Genomic DNA, 22,051 nt, shown 5'->3' on the forward strand with positions numbered 1-22,051 from the left:
AAAACATAAAAATAACATTTTTTTTTATTCTTAGGACTTGTGTTTTGTGAAAATAAATTGAATGCAGGAAAATATATTATGTTTTAAACACTCATAATTTATAAATAGAATTGTATAAAAATATTTTTAAGAGCAAAATTTTCTATGAACGACTGGGTGCTATTATGATATAATTGTTCAATTTTGAGCATTTGTAACATTAATTGCTAACAAAGAATTTGAAATAAAGCTACAAATAAGAATGGGAATTTTTTATTTTTATAAAAGTTTTGAATTTTAAATCATACTTTTTTGCAAAAGCATAAAAATAACATTTTTTTTATTCTTAGGACTTGTGTTTTGTTCAAATAAATTGAATGCAGGAAAATATATTATGTTTTAAACACTCATAGTTTATAAATAGAATTGTATAAAAATATTTTTGAGAGCAAAATTTTATATGAACGACTGGGTGCTGTTATGATATAATTGTTCATTATAATTGTTCAATTTTGAGCATTTGTAACATTAATTGCTAACAAAGAATTTGAAATAAAGCGTCCACATTACACTTAAAAAAGAAAATTTAAAACATTTTTTATTAATATTTGATCAGATTAATTTGTGGCTAAAGAAAGAATTTCAATTCCATTTTACAGTCACTAAAAACAGTTTTAGTTAGGTTTTGCAGATTAAATATAGTATAGTTTATTTTATCTATTGTTAAAAATAAATAATCCGTGAAGACATTTTTATTTCTAACCATTTTTAAAATATTTTATTAAAAATAATCATGTTTTAAGTTTTTTTTTTTTAATAAAATATTTTAGAAAACGGATAAAAATAAAAATAATGTCGGCACACTAGAAGCTACAAGAAACCTTTACACGTGAAACTTCCCGGATCCTCTGCGAAACCCGGCGAACAATCAAACAGATCAAATCCGTTCGTTCACATTAAAATGCGTGGTTCCACGGATCTTGATGTGAACTACGGCTGTGATCCATAGGCTGGTTAGGTACAATAGAACGTGTATACCTCCTATTGAGGAACATGTCAAACAAAGCACAACTCCAACACGCGTCTCGCGTGTCTACATCACTGGCACGTGGGACCCACTAAAACAATAATGATAAAAAACTATATTCTGACAATCTCTCAAACCATGGCACCACGCAATTAATACATCCCGCGGCGAATCCAGATCCTCTGAAGTAACTTATGTTTTGTGTTTATATCTGGAGCGTTTGATCAGAATCTGGGTCAATCCGGCCCGAGGTCGAATGCACGGCTCCCTTCAATATTCCTGCTCGATGCAGATCTGACGGTTTGAATACAAACTAATGTTTTGAGTTACTTTAGGAGATATGAATTCTCCAGCGGAACCACGTTCTCTGAGGTAACAGAAATTTAGAGCTTATATTCAATCCGTCCGATCATAATCCAGGCCAATCTAGAAGATAAATACTCGTGCTAGATCACATCAAACGGTCAGGATCTAAACTCGAAATTTCTGTTACCTTAGGTAATATGAATTCCACTCCAACGCCATCGTCAAATCATCACCATCTCATTTTATTTTCTCCATTCCTTCCCGCCGCGACAGAACCCGCTTCCGTCTCTCTCTCTTTCTCTCTCTCTCTCTCTCTCTCGTCTTCTCCATTTACTTCTCTCGCGGTGCTAGATAATTACGCGCGAAAATGGAGGTGATGTCGCACGCTTCCACCTTCCTCCTCCCGCAGCAGCCTGATGTATCAGCGCTAACGTACTCACTGATCTTGCTCAACCAGCCCCTTCCCCGCTTTGCTCCTCTCCTCTGGAATCGAGGTTAGGTTCCTTGTTTTACTTGTTCTTCTTACTTCTTCCCCTTTTCTCTCTGTTTTTATTTAGTTTGAAACAAAGTCTTTTTACGGATAGCCCCTCGGGTTATGGATTTTGCGATGTGACCCTCCAAGTGAAGTAATTTTGTTTTAGGATAGTATATAGAATATATACACAGATTATATCATTTGAGGAATCTCATATATAAGTTGATGTGAAACGAGGGAACATTTTTAGTTGCATATGTACAAGTATCAAATTTAGCAGGGTATTTCTGCATAATTTTTTTTTGGAAGAATTGTTCAAGGAAAAATGAATTGAAACAATGATAATTGATAGATGATGTTTATGTAATCAGAAATAATTCATCGGTTTTATTTGCAAAAAGATCAGTTTGGGAAGTTGTTCTGTTGACAGCTTTAATTTGAATAATTACATAATTTTTAGCAAAAAAGAGGATTATTTGTGAATGCATCTGCAAAAGAGTTATAAGTGTTTTGACAAAGCATCTGTTGTTGAAATTATGTGTAGAGCAGCACAGCTGAGGATTTGTGCAGATGGAGGTGCAAATCGGGTCCATGACGATATACCCCAACTGTTCCCGGGTCAGGATCCGTCAGAAGTTCGACTCAGGTTTCTCCTCTCTTTTTTGTTTTTTATACACAACTATGTAGAGTTTAGCAATATCTTTTAGTTGCCATGTCTATAGCAGTTCCAATTAGCCTTGTTAAATCCTTAATTTAAAGCAATAGGCCAATAAAGAAACTTAATAGTAATATTATAGAATCAAATTTGATCTTGTTTGGTTCAATTGGTAATATTGACCAATAAATTGATATTTAATCTTTGCAAGTAAATAGGGTTGGTTCATAGTAACCCGCACCCCACCGACCCCACCAACGCCCACTTTTAAAAATTCAAATTATGAACTCAAATCACGTCTACAGTCCAATCTAAATTTCCCAATGTTTTAGAATTTTTTCTTTTTCAAAGGAAACTCTAATCATAGTGGCCAATAGCTTTTGTTTGAAAGGCCTGTCAATTTGGCATCTGAATCTTACCGTTTTATTGTTTATATTGAGGCATACGTCTCATTTTTTTTTAAAAAAAAAAAAGTGGAAATAGTCTTAATGTGCCGTTGTATATCTTTTGGTGTTAGAAGAAAGAATTCGAGTGCCTATTCCATTTTTTAATTATGAATTTGCAGATATACTCCAGATGTAATAAGTGGAGACTTGGATTCTATCAGAGATGACGTGAAGTCTTTCTACCTGAATTTGGTATGCTTCAAGCTCAACTGAGCATAATCATATCCAACATAAAATTAAAACTTACGATAAAACTTTATCCCATCTTACATGGAAAAATATCAAGTTAAATATTAGTGTGTCAATGTTGCTTTCTCTAAGCCTAAGCAAACAGGAAATACTACCTAACCTACTAAAATTATACTGGTAAGTATAGGTGCATCATTTCTTTTTAGTATATTTACTACATGATACAATACCTTGGAGGAACTGAATTGTGCTTAATCTGGTACTGCATCTTTACCAGTAAGCTCAAATCCAAGCAAAATTTACTTTACAAATATGACTTGTCTTTTAATGATTAATTTTTAATATTGACATGTTGTATAAATTGAATACAGGGTGTAAAAGTAGTGGATGAATCACATGATCAGGACACAACAGATCTGCACAAATGTGTTGCTTATGTCAACAACTCAACTCCAGTAGAAGACAAATCCAAGGTAATGCAAAATTTACTTTACAAAGATCGAGAGCCTTTTCTAGGTTAAGGTTTTATGTGATTTGGTGCAAAGTAGTTTAAATATTTTATAAAGGGTGAAGAGTTATGAAGAAATTGTGCCATATTGGTCTAAATGACTTGTTTCAATTCTCTGTTAATTGGAATTTATACATTGAAGAAGAGAAATGCAACATAATTACATGTTCTATTCATTGATCCAGTAAAAATGTAAAGCCAATTTTGGTTGCTAACTTTTATAACCGTCCTATTCCTTAAATTACTGATCTCATTTTAAATTGAGTAGTCAATGCCTCATTCGTGCCTCATATCTATCTCTCTGATTTCAAAGTCCAAACAGTTGATCCTGCTCACCATGATCTCCATATTAAAATGTGCTTGGAGACCAGATTTTATATTTTTTGGAAATTTTTAAATTACTGATCTCCTTTTAAATTTAGGGTTTTTTTGTGCCAAATATGACTCAAACTCGTGTAATTTTGCTGTTTTAACTTTGACTCAACAGCTATGCATTCTTGTTGTGGGAGCACTCGGAGGGAGATTCGATCATGAAATAGGAAATATAAACGTGTTGCATCGTTTCTCGCAACTCAGGATTATACTCTTATCTGACGACTGTCTGATTCACCTCCTTCCTAAATCACATTCTCACGAGATTCACATTCAGCCGTTGGTTGAGGGCCCACATTGTGGCCTCATACCTATTGGTGCACCGTCCTCCCATACCACCACCACTGGACTCAAGTGGAATCTAAGTAAACCCCTTTTTACTTTCCTCTTTTTAATTTATGTTCTTATTTATTTGTTCATTTAATTTTTTTTATTTAATTATAGGGGGAAATTCATGTATACCCCTCAAAATCTTTGAAATAAAGTTTCCCCGTTTCCCTCTAGAATGGGTACTTCATAAATTTAAAAATGAAACAAGCTGCTCTTTTTGTCATGCTCTGGCCATTTTGAAATTGTGAAATGTACAGTTCTTCATCAAGGGTATATCGGTCATATTGATAGTTCTCTAGTTCTGATCGATTTGAGTTTTTTTTTTTTTTGTTCAGGCGATACAGCAATGGGTTTTGGGGGTTTGATAAGCACTTCAAATATTGTGAAAGAGGAGAAGGTGACAGTGTCTTCTGACACTGATTTAGTATGGACTATATCAATTAAGAAACTAATTTGAGAGGTGTTTCAAGCTCTATTTGTATTGGCATTTTTTTGCCAATTTTTTTGTCAATGAATTACAGCTGTTTATCTTAGACATTTTGTCAATGAATTACGTTGTGTTGTACAGCATCTGGTTTGTGCTTTTGATTTATCCAATTAGGGTTGAACAATACAATTGGAACTAAATAGTGGTACTTGATCCAGTTTTCTTTTTAATGATATCAACGATACAAATCAATTTTTAGCGGGGCGGATTTAAAGGATCGGCTAAAAAATTGTAAATTTTATGTGTATTTTTTGTTTTGTTTTTTTTATATAAAATTCTATAGTTTGCCACTCATAAATATTTGTTTAATCAAGGTGTCGTTCTAAAATATATTTACAGTAAGTTTCTGATTTTGCTCCTGATTTTGAGCCAACCAGACACAATCAACCCAGAATGGAGGAGTTTATCCCTGACAAATTAGACCAAAACTGAGTTGAAATAACTAAATTCAATTAATTCGGTTCAGTTGAGGTAACCATAGTGCCAAACAAACAGTTTGGATTCTGTTCGGCGGAGTCAAATATTTGTGATTCGGGTATAATTTGGATAATGTACGGGAATGATTTGTATAATTCAAGTAATATATGGGAAATCACGTTTTTTTCGTGTTTTTATTGCGAATAATTTGTGACTTGTGTTTTATTTGCGAATAAAACGGATTATACATTTTTTGCGTTTTATTCAGAATTCGATTTGGAAACGTAAAATGGAACGAATAATTGACAATTTATAGTAAATATGTTTTACTATATTGGTAACTCGTAAGCCTCTATGCATCATAGTGACAAATGAATTATTCGGGTTCGGTTCGGCGAGATCAAAAATTCGTGATTCGGGTATAATTCGGGTATAATTCGGGAATGATTCGGAATTATCCGGACTAGAAATCTTAGTCCTGCAAGGGAGCAAAAAAATAAAAAACCAAAAAAATAATTGTTCTTGGAAAAATTCAGGAAAAATTCGTGAATAATTCGTAAAATTCGGGAAAAGTTAGTAAAATTCGGGAATTATTCGGGTTTAATTCGGTCAAAGTTCGGTCAACCGAATAATTCGGTGTTCGGTTCGGCATCACCTCAAAAAAGAATTAAACGGGTATAATTCGGGTACCTTGTCACTATGCTATGTATAGTAAAATATTAAATAATAGATCTCCTTGTGAACATGAGGAAATGAAGAGTTCTATGTCTGTATCTGATTTGCACCGTCGGATCTGAAATAGACGTCTTAGATCTCCTCAGATGGTCCGATGCCATTCGTAAAGTTATTAAAGAGAAAAGAGAAAAGCGAAAAGGCACTACTACCCAAGCTTAGAAGCACCAATTGCAATGCACTTTGCAGTTGCAAACTTGCAATGCACCAATTGATGAATTGCTTGAGGCGCTCTGCTCTGGTGTGGTGTGGGCTTCACGGCTTGGGCATGCTCTTTCATTGATTCTGTGTGTGTAGCTCAAAACAGTAGAGTCTGTCTCACTCGGCGTTCATCTAAAATGCCATCAACCTACGCTCCAAACCCGTCAAACCCTTGCTAGGGTTTTTCCTCTCTCCTCCGCAATCGATCAATCGCTCCTGTAGCTTTCTCCTCGTACTGCCCCCTCTGACCCTCTCTCTCTCTCTCTCCAAAATTCAGGTATCTATCTCTCTCTCTCTCTCTCAACACATTATGTATTTTTTATTTTGGTGTCTATTTAAACAAACAATGTTAGTGGTGCGAATTCCTGAAAATGTTATAAATTGCTGCAATTATGTGAAATTGGTGCCTTTTTCTAGAATTTTGTGCAAGGTTCTAGACGTACAGGTTTATGACTATTGTTGAAAAACTTAAATTCTTTTACTTTGGCATTGTTCGGACTATTGTCTATTTTGCAGGAATTAACTGAAAAAATTCTCTTAACTTTTGTTAAGTGTAACTGGCATGATTTGACACTGTGCCTCCTATGTAGAAAAGATTGGTTTCGATTCATTAAATTTGCTTTCTTAAAAAATATTGATCTGAGGTCACAGGGATAGGGGAGAGGTGCAACTATGACACAACAGTTGTTACCAAATTGTTATAAACCACTAAAATAATTGAAATTGTCAAAATGCAGATAGAGCGGTATGAGTTCGTCACGTTGGATCGACGATGACGAACGGTCGGTAATCAGTGACAAACCTGAAATCGAGTTTCTTGACTTCGAGGATGACAAATCGCTCCACGATTTCGACCCATTAGAGGAAGGCTTACCTGTCATCGTTTCAATCCCCTTCCCATTCACTGGTGGAAAGCCCCAGTCGGTTCTTGTCGGTCAAACATTGGCCGACAACATCACGGTAAGAAACACCACGGATGAACCCCTCGATGTCTGGGGCATAAACATCTACTCCTCAAATCCAGAGGAGAGCTACATGCTTTCATTGATGAGACCGCCGTCTGATGACTCTGACGAGGTGGCCAAGCGGGCCTATGTGGGGTGCACACGTCTGGATGACCGGACCCTTCAACCGGGCCAGACCTTGACAATCTGGCTTTCTTGCAAGCCCCAAGAAATCGGATTGCACACATCAATTGTGCATTTCGATATCGGCGACGATAAAATAGAACGAGTCGCCTTTCTCTTGGCTGAGGATCATGTTTCTCAAGCTCTGTTCGCAGACAAGCCGTACTCCAGGATGAGAGGCCAAAGGAAGCCACCGGTGGATCACACCGGGTTTGTGCCGGGTAGCCGGGTCCCTAGTCAGCATTCAAGGGGGTTTAAATACCAGTTGCCAAAGTATGAGATTCCGCATCTGATCAGGGAAATAATAGAGAGCAGACAGGTGCCTGAAGTTCTTATGCAGGAGCTGTGTGCTGAGAACTATACACAGTTTTTCAGTACATTGATTATATGGGAGGAAATACATCTGGAAGTAAGTTCAAATTACCTATTTTGATTAATTTACTAATTGATTAAATAAAAATCCTAGTTTACTTGTTCTATATGATTTACTAGGGAAAGAAATTATGTTGTATGTCACCTGAAATAGGAGCACTTTATATCTCAGGGTTGGACGTAAATGTGTTACTGACAGTGCAGCAGCAAATGTGGTATGCTTTTTAGTATTAACAGCTATTCACCTGTTTATAGGAGGAGATGAGAGCATATGACATGGAGGGGGTGGAGTTGAAAAGGCGAGGGCACTATCTCTCATTGGTGGTACCAGGATTGGCGGAGAGACGACCTTCTCTTGTCACTGGAGACTTCATTTTTGCCAAGCCTGTCTCTGCATACCCTTCCACTGCCTCCATTTCATACCAAGTTTGTGTTTTTCCCTCTTTCTTTATCTCTTATAAAAAGAAAAATTCAACTATCTTATAAACTAATTTTTAGGAAACAATATTACGAAATGTAGTTGTTTTTTGCTGAAATAGAAATTATGATAATGAATCACAAATTTTGGTTTTTGGTTTTTGGTTTTTGGTTTTTTAATGTAGGGTTTCATCCATAGGGTCACGGCTGATGAAATCTTTTTGAAGTTTGACAAGTCGGTGCACATGAGGCACCGGGATGCTGACCGGTACAACGTGAGCTTTACCTACAATAGATTAAACATGCGACGGTTATACAAAGCTATCAACTCTGTTGACAAATTGAGGGATGGTCTAGGGCCGCAGCTTCTCTTCCCTAGTCAAGCCAACTCTCGAAGGCTGATAAAAAGACCCTCTTTTGCCCCATTCAACACTACTCTCAACCAAGAGCAGTACAACTCTGTGGCTATGATACTTGGGTGCAAAGGCCCTCCACCATATGTGATTCATGGTCCTCCTGGAACTGGTAATAACATGATTCTTCGAGAATGCGAATTTGTTTCATCTCTTTGCTTTATGCTTTCCCGTACTGACCCAATTGTACAATTAATCACAGGTAAGACGGTAACATTGGTGGAGGCGATACTTCAACTGTACACTGGCAATAAAAAAGCACGCATCCTCGTGTGCTCTTCATCTAACAGTGCTTCTGATCATGTTCTGGTAAAACTGCTCGAATCAGGTGGAACCTTAATTCGTGAGAGAGATGTTTTTCGCCTAAATGCCTCCAGCAGGCCGTATGATGATATGAGCCAAGAATACATGCAATTTTGTTTCTTTGAAGAGATGGTTTTCAGGTGCCCTCCAATGAAAGCCTTAATGCAATACCGCATCGTTGTCTCGACTTACATGAGCTCCGCCACACTACAAGCTGAGGGTTTACCAAGAGGACACTTCTCTCATATTTTCTTAGATGAAGCAGGCCAGGCATCTGAACCCGAGACAATGGTGCCGATAACAAGTCTGTCTGATCGAAGAACAGTGGTTGTGCTAGCAGGTGATCCAAAGCAACTTGGACCCGTTGTGTTCTCGAAAGGTGCTGAGGACCACGGTCTGGGTGTGTCTTACCTGGAGAGGCTGTTTTATCACGACCATTATGCACAAGGAAATGAGAATTATGTGACCAGATTAGTTCGTAACTACCGTTGCCACCCGGCAATTTTAGAGCTCCCTTCAAAGTTGTTCTATGAGGGACAACTGGTGTCTTGTAAAGAAAGTAATAGTGTAATGGAGAGTGTTTATAACAGCATTAGCCTGCCTAACAAAGAGTTTCCGGTGTTATTTGTCGGGATACAGGGGTGTGATGAGCGAGAAGGGAATAATCCCTCATGGTTCAATCGGACTGAAGCCAGCAAGGTTATGGAGATTATTAGGAAAATCATGAGATCTGATGACATCACCTCAGCTGATATAGGAATTATCACTCCATACCGGCAACAGGTACAGAAGCTGAGGAACGCACTCGAGATAGTTGAGATGGAGGATGTGAAGGTTGGGAGTGTGGAACAGTTTCAAGGGCAGGAGCGGGAGATCATTATTATTTCTACAGTGAGGTCAACAGTGAAGCACAATGAATTTGACCGGGTCCACCAGTTGGGATTCCTTAGCAACCACAGGCGGTTCAATGTTGCCATTACTCGTGCTAGGTCATTGCTAGTTATTGTTGGAAATCCACATGTCATCAGTAAGGTAGTCAGTCTACTTTTTCATCTTTTATTTTTAAATCAAATTCACCGTTTGTAGGATTGTACCCACCTGTTTGTTATTGCATAGGGCAACAAACCTTTGCAGATTTCAGCAACACTCCCCTGCAACCCCCTCCCCCACCCTGGAACAGAACTCATTTCGCTAATAATAATGTTGAATTTAGGGAAGAAGCCATGCTGATCCTTCCCTTCCCCCAACCCTCCCTGGAAAAAGAGCTCATTTCACTACTTGCTCCCTCACAGTAACTTGCTCCCTCACATACACACAAACTTCATAACCTGATTTCATTATTCAACCTTTTCTCAAAGTAACTTGTATAGAACCCTAACTACACTATCATCTGAGATTCGATCAATTCACCTTGTCTACCCCCATCTTTCTATTTATTAGAGAAAAAAGTTGCATCAAAAAATTATTACCCCAGTTCATGCATTCACTGTAACTTTTTTTAAAAAAGGGTCAAGATGGCCCGCTTCAATACTGAAAGGACAATTACATCATTCAAACTTTAGCAATATTGGACTTAAACCTAAGCCTTCTGCATTCACTGTAACTAGCCTTACCTAAACACCTGTAAACCTTTTTTTTTTTTCTATACTTATGGTTCATTATGAGAAAAATCATAAACATGCACTGACTACATGTCATTGCAGGATCGGTACTGGGATAGGCTCCTGAGATATTGTTCTGAAAACGGGTCTTACCAGGGATGTCTACTTCCTGAACCTGAATCGCATGTGTACCACGAAGAAGAACAATTCGCTGTCAGCCAAGATGCCATGCAAGACCCAACTGAGCAGTACTCCGATCAAACCCAATGGACTCTGGAGGAAGAGCACCAATCGGACCTGCCAAAAGTGTTCCCTAACCCGTGTGCAGCTCAGTATGAGAAGAACCAAGATCATAACTCAGACCGTTCCAAGCATACTTGGAATGCGGATGCTCCCTCATACCAACCCCTGGGAAGCTACCAGACTTGGAACATCGACCCAGATCCGATCAACCCAGTCCTTCCCCAGGTTGACAATCATACTTCAAACGATGCTGATCCGGTTGACCAAGTTCCACCCCAGGTAGACGATCCAGATTTGTACAGGCATACTTGGAATGTCAACGGAGATCTGGTTAACCCGGTTCATAAAGGTGAACCAGCTGGAGCCTTGGAATCAGAGGAGAGGGTTTTCTGGAGTGATTTGTCCGAGATCACGCCTACAGGATGGGATGATTAGGATTGTGTTTAGTAATACCTTTGCAATTATATTTAGATTATATGCACATTATAAAACTCAAGTGGATAACGGTGCTGTTTTTGCTATTGCGTGGCAGTGTTTATTTAATTTTAAACCCATTTGAGTTTGAAGTTATGTGAACTGCTGTTTGTTATATCAGTTGTATGCTTTTCCTGTTATTTATGTGTTCCTTTTTTGTGCTTTTTATTTTTATTTATATATATATATATATTTGCAAATCCTGTGTGAATGTCAACAAGAACTCCAAACAACATCCTACTTCAGATTTAAAGACCGGTCAAATTTTTATCTAAATCCTAATTTCTTGTGTAGGTGACTGTAGCTAAAGTAAGTCAATTTAGCAAAAAAGAGGATTATTTCTGAATACATCTGTTATAAGTGTTTTGACGAAGCATCTGTTGTTGAAATTATGTGTAGAACAGCACAGCTGAGGGTTTGTGCAGATGGAGGTGCAAATTGGGTCTATGACAATATACCCGAACTGTTCCCAGATCAGGACCTGTCAGAAGTTTGACTCAGGTTCTCCTTTTTTCTTTTGTGCACAACTATGTAGTGTTTAGCAATATTTTTAGCTGTCATGTCTCTAGCAGTTCCAATTAGCCCTATTTAATCCTTAATTTAAAGCAATAGGCCAATAAAGAAATTTAAATAGTAATATAAAAGAATCAAAGTTGATATTGTTTGGTTCAATTGGTAATATTGAACAATAAATTGTTTAATCTTAATGTGCCATTGTATATCTTTTGGTGTTAGAAGAAAGATTTTTAGTGCTTGTTCCATTTTTTTTTTATTATGAATTTTGAGATATACTCTTGATGTAATCAGTGGAGACTTGGATTCTATCAGAGATGCCGTGAAGGCTTTCTACCTGAATTTGGTACGCTTCGAGCTCAACTGAGCATAATCATATCCAAAATAATATACAAAGTTCTGTGAATCTGTTCATACTTAGGATATAAATTTTTTAATATCATATTTACCCTTCTAAATTTCAAAAACTCGTATTTACCTCTATAATGGGTACTTCATAAATTTAAATATGATTTCCAATAGAAAAGACAATAAAATGGGTAAATTTGTGAGTTTTTGTAATTTAGAAGGGTAAATATGATATTATGAAAAAATTTACCCATTTTATTATGAAACAATGGGAAACAAGCTGCTCTTTTTGTCATGCTCTGGCCTTTTTGGAACTGTGAAATGCATTGTTCTTCATCAAGGGTATATCGGTCATATTAATATTTCTCTAATTGTGATCGATTTTAATTCTTTATATATTATTTTTTTTTTGTTCAGGCGACACAGCAATGGGTTTTGGTGGTTTTATATGTTTAAGGGCACTTTGTGTTGTATAGCATCTGGTTTGTGCTTTTGATTTATTCAATTTGGAACTAAAACATGGTTTTTGATTCAGTTTTCTTTTTAAAGATTTAAAGGATTTAAAGGATCCAGTAGTTGCTAAGACAAATTTGTAAATTTCATGTGTATTTTTTGTTATTTTTAGTAAAATTATATAGTTTGCCTCTCAAAGTATTGTTTAATTAAAGCAATAAATATGTCTCGTTCTACAATATATCTTGTTGAATATTAAATTCTATAAAAATCAGTTCCATTACAGTAAATTTTTTATTTTGCTCCTTTGTATCTTTATTATGTTTGAATTCCTCAAAAAATAGAAAGAAAAAAAGAAGAAGAGAGAAGGCATTATGTTTGTATCTGATATGCATTCGGATCTGAAATAGACGTCTTAGATCTCCTGAGGCGGTCCAATGCTATACTACAAAACCTAGAAGCACCAATCTCAATGCACTTTGCACCGCTTGATCCATCCTGAACGGTCCTTAATCGACCCCAAGTGGAATGCACTGGTATATTTAATTTCGTGCAAAACCAATCCAACGGCCCAGAACTAAACTCAAAATTTCTGTTACCACAGGTACAATCATTTCGTCTTTCTCAAAAATTTTGTGTTTCTCTAAGATAACATAATTTTTGTGTTTAAATCAGAACCGTCCAATTAGAATCCAGATCAATCAGGCCGAGGTGGAATGCACGAGACCTTTAATATTTGTGCAAAAGAAAATCTAACGGCCCAGATCTAACCTCAAAATTTCTGTTACCTCAGGTGCTATCATTTCGTCTTTCCTAAACCCTCTAAACTAAAACCTCCCTAGTCCCCTCTCTTCTCCTCTTCTTCTCCTTTCAATGGCGATCGAATGCCTCATCTTAGGAGCGGGGCAAGAGGTGGGAAAGAGTTGCGTGGTGGTGAAGATCGGAGGCAAACAGATCATGTTCGACTGTGGCATGCACATGGGCTACTCCGACCATCGTGCCTTCCCCGATTTCTCTCTCATCTCCCCCTCCGACATCTCCTGCGTTGTCATCACTCACTTGTACTGTACCTGCTCTTTACTCCTTTCATTAATCAATTGATTGATTTATTCATTGATCAGCTGATGAAGTATGTTTATTTACTGGTAAAAAATACTACCTGTAGCCATTTGGATCACATAGGAGCACTTCCTTATTTTACTGAGGTTTGCGGCTACAACGGTCCAATCTACATGACAGTAATCTCTCATATACAACTCTTCATTCTATTATTTATTTTATTTTATTTTTAATTTTTGAGAAAGAAACTGTTACAAAGTTTACTGGTACTACCCCTCTGGTACCCGTTCCAGATACAAACAAAGCAAACAGAAAGTAAAGCTAAAGTAAAACCACTATGACTACTTATTATTACAAAATGCCAGCAAAACTATTATTTATTTTCTAATTTTCTTTTTCTTTTTTATTATGTTTATTCTTTTTATTTTTTTTGCTATATTTTGTACTTGTTACTTGAAACAATATCTAACAAAGGCATTGGCCCCGTTATTTTTCATCGTTTTTTTTACCGCTTGACTTGGTACTAACATAATTCAAAATATTATTAATTTTGCATGTAAACACATCACCCACAAAGTAGATTGATTTGAACGGTTTGGATTTGTCGTTTGAAGCCTATTTTTAGTTTATTTATATAATGTTTTTATTTTTGTTTATTTCTGTACTGGTAACTTGAAACAGTATCCAACAAAGGCATTGGCCCCATTAATGCTCAAAGATTACCATAAGATCATGGTAGACAGGAGAGGCTTGGAAGAGCAATACACTTGCGATGATATTTTACAATGTATGAATAAAGGTATATGTTCATTTCTCTCTCTCAATTACTGGAGTTTTCTATTAAAGGGTTTGGGCCAACCAAAAATGTAAATTGGCAGGCGAATGCTGACTCCAATTGCTGTACCTGACCCGTTAAACTATTGGTTGGAGTAGGTCAGTGGTTAGGGTTGCCATGGTCTCATATTTTATTGGTTTTTGGGTACTTTGGGATTATCTTCTTTATTCTTTAATGAGTGAGGTTATGGTACTATGCATAGCGCATATTGGTCCGTACTATGGATCAAGATCTCCATTTTTAAAGTCTAAATAGTCAATATGTACCATTCAACATGCTATGCATATGAAAATGTACTTGTAGATCAAATTTTACATTTTTGAAATTTTTTTACAATTTGTTTAGATGGGTAGAAAATCACTTGAACGAAAAATTATAGACCATTCAAAAGTAGTAATTTTCTACATATCTGAAAAATTAATATAAAAATTCAAAAAAATGTAAAATTTAGTTTGCAAGTACATTTGCATATAGAAATCATATTGAACGATTCATATCGAGTATTTGAATTTTGAAAATGAAAATATTGATCTGTAGTTAGGACCAATCTGCACTATGCATAGCATCATAGCCTCACTCTTCTTTAGTTGTAAATTTTGAGTGAAAAATATTGGTCTTTTTGGAAATAAATATGTTTAGGTGCATATTTAATCAATAATCAAATTAACCACCAAATGATTTCACATGCCTATGACAACTATACAAGGAAGTTAAAACTATATTGATATCTTATATCATGCAGTTATACCAATTGACATAAAACAGACGATTCAAGTCGACAAAGATCTCCAAATTCGTGCCTACTACGCCGGCCATGTTTGTAAAATTAACAATTTAAACAAGATTCCGTGACCATTTTCACATTTTTTTTTGAAGCAGTTTCTTAATACACTTTGTTTTAACTACTCTAAGGTGATAGGAGCTGCAATGATTTATGCACAAGCAGGAGAAGAAACAATGGTTTATACTGGGGATTATAATATGACACCAGATAGACATCTCGGTGCCGCTCAAATTGATCGTCTTCAATTAGATCTGTTGTTAACAGAGTATGTGTAAATACTTAGTTGTATGAAATAGTTGTCAATTTTCTAATATTATTTCCTGTTAACCTTTTTTTTGTGTGTGCTTATGTGCAGGTCTACTTATGCTACAACTATACGCGATTCAAAATACTCAAGAGAGAGAGAATTCCTGAAAGCCGTAAAATCCTTTGCAAAATATTATCATTTTTGTCGATAATTTTACTGTTGTTGAGTTTTCATGTTACTTTTGTTTTGATCTCTTATGGGTTAATTTTTTTGTTTAATTCCAACTTTTTTTTTTTTTGTAATTAGGTTCACACGTGTATTGCTGCAGGCGGCAAAGTTCTTATCCCGACATTTGCCTTGGGAAGAGCTCAGGTACTTTGTAATTTCTGTTCCTCTGATTTTCATTTTCTATTTTTTATATGAAATATTTGAGTGTCTAGTAAACTAAATCTGTTTTACATGTTAACTAGGAGCTGTGTATATTACTGGACGACTATTGGGAAAGAATGAATATAACTGTTCCTATTTATTTCTCAGCTGGTAAGACCCTCTACAAGCTCTATAATTTAGACCTATAATATTTTGTTGCATTTATATGACAGTGTGATAATATTTCAATTTTTTTAAGGGTTAACACTTCAAGCTAACATGTATTATAAAATGCTTATTGGATGGACAAGTCAAAAGATCAAGGAGAGTTACACAGTCCGTAACCCTTTTGACTTCAAGCATGGTACGCACACATATTTTGATTTTATCTAAAAAATAAATGGGTAATAATACGCAACTTTTGAGCTTTGATTATCAAGCCTGCAAAATTTTAGAATTTTCGAAATCAGTTTAATAATTAAAACAAAAATTGTAGGGCAATTCATTAAATTTGAGCACTTTGCAATCTTGTTCTTGTTTAGTTGTTTAACCTAACCAGGTAGATGGTTTCTTAAATTTGAAGAATTAGTCATTATTAAAGCAACATAGCAGAGGGTAGTTCGGTAATTTCACCATTCAAGAGCAAAAAGGTGTTAATAGTTTCTAATCAGTAGATACTTTCCCTCTTTTATTGATGTATTTGTTCAATTTTCCATTTGCTATTGAACTGGAGTTGTTCCTTCAAAGTATAACAATATAAAATGAACAGTGTGTCCCTTTGAGCGCTCTATGATAAATGCACCCGGTCCTTGTATTCTTTTTGCGACACCTGGCATGCTCGGTGGTGGATTTTCACTCGAGGTTTTCAAACAGTGGGCCCCATCTGATAAAAATCTCATAGCACTTCCTGGGTACTACTACTGATTTCAATTTTTTACATCCCCCTTTAATTTCTTCAAATTGAATATTTTGAATATTTAACTTTTTTAGGCATTTTAACTGTGCAGGTACTGTATTGCTGGTACAGTAGGCCATAAGTTGATGTCTGGGAAATCTACTCGAGTTGATTTAGATGATACCCAAATCGATGTCAAATGCCAGGTCTATTCCAAACCCTATTTTCCATTCTCATTAGGGGTGAATATGGATTGGGTACTGATCATATAGTGGTAAAACCATATCTGTATCCATTTTTATTTTTTGGATACATATATGAATATGAATACGGATATTATTCAAATACCTAATATAAATATTTTAACAGAAAAATTAACATATTATTCAATAAATTATTTTTTCATAAAAAATAAATAAAAATAACATGTCATACTAAATCATGGTAATAATATCCGACCCGTTTTCACCCCTATTTCTCATGATTCCCCTTATTTTTATCTCATTTTTTTTTTCTTTTGGTTTATAATGTACTAGATTCATCAGTTGGCATTCAGCCCTCACACAGATTCAAAAGGAATCATGGACCTGGTTGAGTTTCTCTCTCCTAAACACGTCATACTAGTTCATGGTGAAAAACCGAAAATGGCATCTCTAAAACAAAGAATTGAATCTGAACTTGGAATTCCATGCCAATACCCTGCAAATCACGAAACAGCACTAATACCAACTAAAAAAGATATCAAAATCATTGCCTCTAAAACATTCATAAAAAATTGCATTTCGGAGATTAATGGAGACAAAAGGATTGCTGAGGGCATTTTGATAATGGAGAAGGGTCAAAATGCAAAATTTGTTTCCGAGGAGGAGTTTCGAGAAACAGTAGGCGTCGAAGGTAATGCAGTAAATACAGTAACTTTTACTCAGTGTCTTTCTTTGCCAAATAATACAGTATCTATTGAAACAAAGGATATGATTCTGGCATTAGAGAAAGAACTAAAGAAGTCAATCAAATTTAGAAAATTTGAAGTTAGTGAGGATTGTATTAAATTGGAGTCTATCACAATTCGGATTTGTTCAAATAATATAAGTTGTAATTTTGGGAAAGACGAGGATGCCGAGGAAATGGCAATGCATTTATTTTGCAGTTGGTCGATACGGGACGATGAAATGGCCAGAATTTGCCTCTCTGTTGTTAAAAACATGGAATCAACAGTCTGAGATAAAACTTCTAGGGACATACATTTTAAGTGTATGAAATGAAGGTACCTTATATCTCTCTTGCTTTGTTAAACAATTCAACTGTAATTTACTGATAGATATTTGTTTATGGTTTTTTGCTTCCTTTGCTTCCAATATTAAGCCATTTTAGTTGAGTTTTTCATTGGTTACGACTAGGACTGCCAAAAAAGGTTATAGTTGGTTATTCGATTGAAGTTCGTTGATTGAAGTTCGTTCTGAAACAAATCAAATCAGTTTGGTTTGAATTTTATTCAAACTCAAACTCAAACTGGTTATAGTTCGTTCGAAATTGGTTCGCAAACTATTTAGGTTTAAATCTCAAATTAACATGTACAGTTCAAATTAGAGCAACGCCAATGGCTCAGTGCAAAATCAATGTTTCATTTCAAGAGATACAAATAGGTACCTATATGATCAGATAAGATCCAATGGTTCAAGCAATTCAACTTTCAAAAAATAACTAAAGGTAGTAGTGCTATAAAAAAAAGCTCGTAGTTCATGATTCGATTAACTTCGAATTGAAATTTTTTTTGCAATTAACTCGTTTGATTGAAGTTCGTTCTGAAACAAATCAAATCAGTTCAGTTCGGATCTTATTCAAACTCAAACTCAAACTAGAGTAAATTTGATTTGGTTTGATTCATTTGCAGCCCTAGTTACGACGTGCCAAATTTGTACTTAAACCCTTCTTAGCAAATAAATTACATCTAATCCTAACTATGCTTACCAAATAAATTACATCTAAACCCTTCTTAGCAAATAAATTGAAATATTCATGGTAGCCCTTTAGTGTGGCTATATTTTATTACTTTGCCCTCATAAAGAAGTGTGAACTTAGTCAAACAGCATTTATTTATTTATTTATTTTGGAAGTCAAACAATGAATTCAAATCAAGCTTTTAAAATAATGTGATTGAACCGAATTCAAATTTGCTTTTTAATTAATGTGATTGAACCGAATTCAGATCATCTTTTAAAATAATGGGATTGAACCGAATTCAAATCAAGCCTTTTATAGTAGTGCGATTGAACCGAATTCAAATCAACCTATAAAATAATGTGATTGAACCTATAAAATCGATTTAGTAATTAAACAACGTTTAGACTATAATTTGTTGTCAAATGTGGCTAAATTTTTGTAAAACCTTGATCCAAATAATTTTTTTCTTGCCCTCTTACAAAAGGAATACGTACACAACGTAGGGGTAAAACTATATTTGTATATGTTTTTTCCCGGATACGGTACAGATAGGATATTAGACAGATACATACTGATCGGATATTGGATAAATGTAGATATATACATAAATATTTTCATAATATATATTAAACTATATGGTATATGTCTAATCGGATACGGATAATTAAAATTCAAAACCATATATGTACCACTATCTGATTTTCGAATACGGATTCTAATTCAGTCGGATAATTTTCAACTCGAACACAATGTTAACGATGAATTTTTTTTTTTTGTAAAAGTTTGAAACAGATAATTTATTTTTTAGTTGCCTTTGACAAAAGCTTTTGTTAAGTGTGAATCATATATTCATATGCATAAAATAACTAGTCTGTAACACTAAAACTAAACATCTACACGTTTGTACAGCATTTTTGAATACATGCATTCAAAGTTTTAAATATAATTTTACGAATCTAGAAAAAATAATAATATGACTATTGTTTTTAATACATATCTCCACGCATGATGCATGCACATCGCTAGCTCATGTGCCAAGCGTAAAACGCGCCGCATGGGTTCCAACACAGATCTTTAAATACGTGTTGTCTGTCACTGAATAATGGGTCCCAACTCCCAACAAGAACCTTTTGTTACTATTTACTTGACAGTGACTCGCCACACAAATCATCGATTCAAACTGGGCGCATCAGATCTGGTCCATTCAGCATTTCAGATCCGGGGAGAACGGCCTCTTAACCAATTTAATTAAAAAAGTAATTCACACTTACTTTTTTATTACGACTTATTACCAACAACCAAAGTAGATTCAAGTGAAGGGTTTGGCAGATAAAAGGACTGGACTCTCCATTTCAATTAATGAGCTATCTATCTACTACTTGCCTCCCTCTTTCCTACGGCCAATAAAGGGCTAAAGATTTTAACAGAGCAGTTTTAGCTTCATGCAGCGCACAGACCATATTGCTGTGCTGTTTTTATTCTACAGTCTGTTCGCTGTGTGAAAGACAAAACTGCTCTGTTAACATCTTACCCCCATAAAGGGTCCAAAATTGGCTAATAAATATATACACATAACTATATATAAATGTATCTTTTTCCATATATATATATATATATGTCCATAAAAGCATTTACTATATATAGTATGTTTGGAGCTGATATATTAAAGTCTATAATAATTCATGCTCACGTGAAAGTTAACACTAGTTGTGTATTACATCAACTATCAAGGCCAAAACTTTTTAAGTTAGCACCTCAAACTTTCAAAATTCGCACTTTATTATCAATTGCTTAAAAATTCATATCTTATCTCGTGCGCAGGCAGAGTTCCGTCTGCGTACCTTCTTAACAGAAGGATGCGCAGACCAGTCTGACAAGATATGAATTTTTGGCAAATCGGTGGCAATGTCAGAATTAAAAAAAAATTGGCTATCTAGCAAGCAATATTATTAGAAGGACCTTATAATATAACTCAATTTACATAAATTCAATGGAAAAATAATAAAATGCAACACATTTTTTTATGAATATATCCCTTATAAAACCTATTCTACCAGATTTACCTTTTAGAAATAGAAATAGATTAAAAAAAAAAAAAGTTCTAACCCTAAGTCAAAATATAAATCTGCAAATTATAAATCTAAATATAATAAAACTAACTGAAAGGATGCTTTCTTCTCTTAAATCCAAATTATTATAATTAATTTCTAAAATGGATCAATCTGATATTACAGGTTTTTACAGGGATATACAATAATTTTTTTTCATAACAAAACAAAAAAAAAATTAACAGGAAACTAAAAAGAGTAGTCAAGTACTTCCTCTCCATTTCTTCTTCTCTCCAGTACTGTCCAGTGATCTCAAGTGTCAACCTCTACACTGAGTAATAGCAGAGCAACCACGGGAGTATGGATTCGCCTGTGCACCGGGTCTACAGTTGTAGTAACTAGCACCACGTTGAGAGCACGGTGTTGAATCCCTTCGGAGCGCATCGTAGCCAATGTAACCTGAGCCAGCGAGAATCCGACGGTTGGATTCATCCGAGGAGCTGATTCCGAGCTCCAGATCGAGACACTCGCCGAGTTTGCCGTGTCCGCCACGACACGCCGGTACGTTAACCCAGCCGAGATCGGATGAACTGGAACTGGAGGCAGAGATTAGGGTTGCAGAGATGGCGATCAGGAGGAGAAAGAAGAGAGCTTTGATCGCCATTTTTGTTTTGCTTTGCTTTGGTTTGTTTCTCTCTCTCTCTCTCTTGATAGTAGTGTGGGTTTTAAGAAGGCAGAGCATGGTGCATGGTGTGTAGAAATGGAAAGGGGCTTGATGTTTAGGTTAATTACGTTTATGCCATTGGAGCGGAGGTGTCTGCATTTACTTTTGACTGTTTGATAAAATATATCATAATTTTGTACTTTTAACGGTTTAACCATATTCTGTATATCTATTTTTGTTTTCAAAATTGAAATAGTAGATTTAAACTACTCAACAATATATTCACATTAAAATATACTTAAAATAAAGACCGAATTTTTTTTTTTAATTCTTTTACTTTTTTTTTTTAATTTTTAGAGAGATATAGAATCACTATTTATTTTGATATGCACCAATTTGGAATTATGCATGATGAAATCTTACGTATATGAAAACTCACGAATTAATTTATGAAAACATATATTCATTTGAATGTACTATGGTGGTTTTGAAAAAATGTACTGAAATAAATGTTCGATTGCACTATAATTAATAACAATGGTTAATAGAAACAATACAAACAACTGAACAAGACAAAAGTTTAAAAAGGTTCTCATTTTGCCTTCACTTTCTTTTAAGTTTAAAAATAAGTAACTTGTCAAAATTTGTATGAACAAATGCATTGAATCAATGTGCTCAAGTCAGCAATTCATCTCTAAATGATGTTCATAGATTAAAACAATATTTGCAGATTAACATGGTGTGCACATTTAAGTTTAATGGTCTTCATCAGAGACAAAAAATATATAATTTACAATTTAAATGAGAATAAATATAAATAT

General features: G+C 35.1%; 4 protein-coding genes across 6 annotated transcripts; 3 read left to right on the forward strand and 1 right to left on the reverse strand.

Moving 5' to 3' along the window:
* Positions 1-1,529: 1,529 nt before the first annotated feature.
* LOC144554173 (thiamine pyrophosphokinase 3-like) lies at positions 1,530-4,859 on the forward strand. The gene is made up of 6 exons (XM_078302446.1): positions 1,530-1,806; positions 2,337-2,433; positions 3,008-3,080; positions 3,449-3,550; positions 4,073-4,322; positions 4,623-4,859. The coding sequence occupies exons 1-6, from the start codon at positions 1,680-1,682 to the stop codon at positions 4,742-4,744; spliced, it is 771 nt and encodes a 256-aa protein (XP_078158572.1). The 5' UTR covers positions 1,530-1,679; the 3' UTR covers positions 4,745-4,859.
* A 1,711-nt stretch (positions 4,860-6,570) lies between these two features.
* SDE3 (P-loop containing nucleoside triphosphate hydrolases superfamily protein) lies at positions 6,571-11,194 on the forward strand. Of its 2 annotated transcripts, XM_078302445.1 has the most exons (5): positions 6,572-7,660; positions 7,879-8,049; positions 8,226-8,565; positions 8,656-9,788; positions 10,460-11,194. In XM_078302445.1, exons 1-5 carry the CDS (start codon positions 6,872-6,874, stop codon positions 11,033-11,035), a joined length of 3,009 nt encoding a protein of 1,002 aa, XP_078158571.1. In that variant the 5' UTR covers positions 6,572-6,871; the 3' UTR covers positions 11,036-11,194. The 2 variants fall into 2 exon arrangements, with proteins under 2 accessions (XP_078158570.1, XP_078158571.1); XM_078302444.1 differs by having other exon boundaries at positions 6,571-7,660; positions 8,226-9,788.
* Positions 11,195-13,136: 1,942 nt separating this feature from the next.
* CPSF73-II (cleavage and polyadenylation specificity factor 73 kDa subunit-II) lies at positions 13,137-17,917 on the forward strand. Of its 2 annotated transcripts, XM_078303063.1 has the most exons (12): positions 13,137-13,449; positions 13,554-13,626; positions 14,129-14,246; positions 15,025-15,098; positions 15,195-15,331; positions 15,422-15,485; positions 15,620-15,685; positions 15,784-15,853; positions 15,942-16,046; positions 16,452-16,593; positions 16,690-16,783; positions 17,114-17,917. In XM_078303063.1, exons 1-12 carry the CDS (start codon positions 13,262-13,264, stop codon positions 17,795-17,797), a joined length of 1,815 nt encoding a protein of 604 aa, XP_078159189.1. In that variant the 5' UTR covers positions 13,137-13,261; the 3' UTR covers positions 17,798-17,917. The 2 variants fall into 2 exon arrangements, with proteins under 2 accessions (XP_078159189.1, XP_078159191.1); XM_078303065.1 differs by lacking the exon at positions 13,554-13,626 and having other exon boundaries at positions 13,149-13,449.
* Positions 17,918-20,464: 2,547 nt separating this feature from the next.
* On the reverse strand, positions 20,465-21,267 carry LOC144554461 (rapid alkalinization factor-like). Its single transcript, XM_078302779.1, has one exon. The coding sequence runs from the start codon at positions 21,228-21,230 to the stop codon at positions 20,886-20,888; it is 345 nt and encodes a 114-aa protein (XP_078158905.1). The 5' UTR covers positions 21,231-21,267; the 3' UTR covers positions 20,465-20,885.
* Between the last annotated feature and the right edge of the window lie 784 nt (positions 21,268-22,051).

Source organism: Carex rostrata, chromosome 5, assembly GCF_964058835.1.
Source record: "Carex rostrata chromosome 5, lpCarRost1.2, whole genome shotgun sequence".
NCBI lineage: Eukaryota > Viridiplantae > Streptophyta > Magnoliopsida > Poales > Cyperaceae > Carex > Carex rostrata.

What these genes read in the sequence shown, in the direction of transcription:
- LOC144554173 (XM_078302446.1), top strand. Translation starts at nt 1,680, where the DNA reads ATGGAGGTGATGTCGCACGCTTCCACCTTCCTCCTCCCGCAGCAGCCT. An exon ending in TCCTCTCCTCTGGAATCGAG is followed by an intron (nt 1,807 to 2,336) that starts GTTAGGTTCCTT and finishes TGTGTAGAGCAG; the next exon opens with CACAGCTGAGGATTTGTGCA. An exon ending in AGTCTTTCTACCTGAATTTG is followed by an intron (nt 3,081 to 3,448) that starts GTATGCTTCAAG and finishes AATTGAATACAG; the next exon opens with GGTGTAAAAGTAGTGGATGA.
- SDE3 (XM_078302444.1), top strand. Translation starts at nt 6,872, where the DNA reads ATGAGTTCGTCACGTTGGATCGACGATGACGAACGGTCGGTAATCAGT. An exon ending in CTGCCTCCATTTCATACCAA is followed by an intron (nt 8,050 to 8,225) that starts GTTTGTGTTTTT and finishes TTTTTAATGTAG; the next exon opens with GGTTTCATCCATAGGGTCAC. An exon ending in ATCCACATGTCATCAGTAAG is followed by an intron (nt 9,789 to 10,459) that starts GTAGTCAGTCTA and finishes ATGTCATTGCAG; the next exon opens with GATCGGTACTGGGATAGGCT.
- CPSF73-II (XM_078303063.1), top strand. Translation starts at nt 13,262, where the DNA reads ATGGCGATCGAATGCCTCATCTTAGGAGCGGGGCAAGAGGTGGGAAAG. An exon ending in TGCGTTGTCATCACTCACTT is followed by an intron (nt 13,450 to 13,553) that starts GTACTGTACCTG and finishes TACTACCTGTAG; the next exon opens with CCATTTGGATCACATAGGAG. An exon ending in TTAGATCTGTTGTTAACAGA is followed by an intron (nt 15,332 to 15,421) that starts GTATGTGTAAAT and finishes GCTTATGTGCAG; the next exon opens with GTCTACTTATGCTACAACTA.
- LOC144554461 (XM_078302779.1), bottom strand. Translation starts at nt 21,230, where the DNA reads ATGGCGATCAAAGCTCTCTTCTTTCTCCTCCTGATCGCCATCTCTGCA.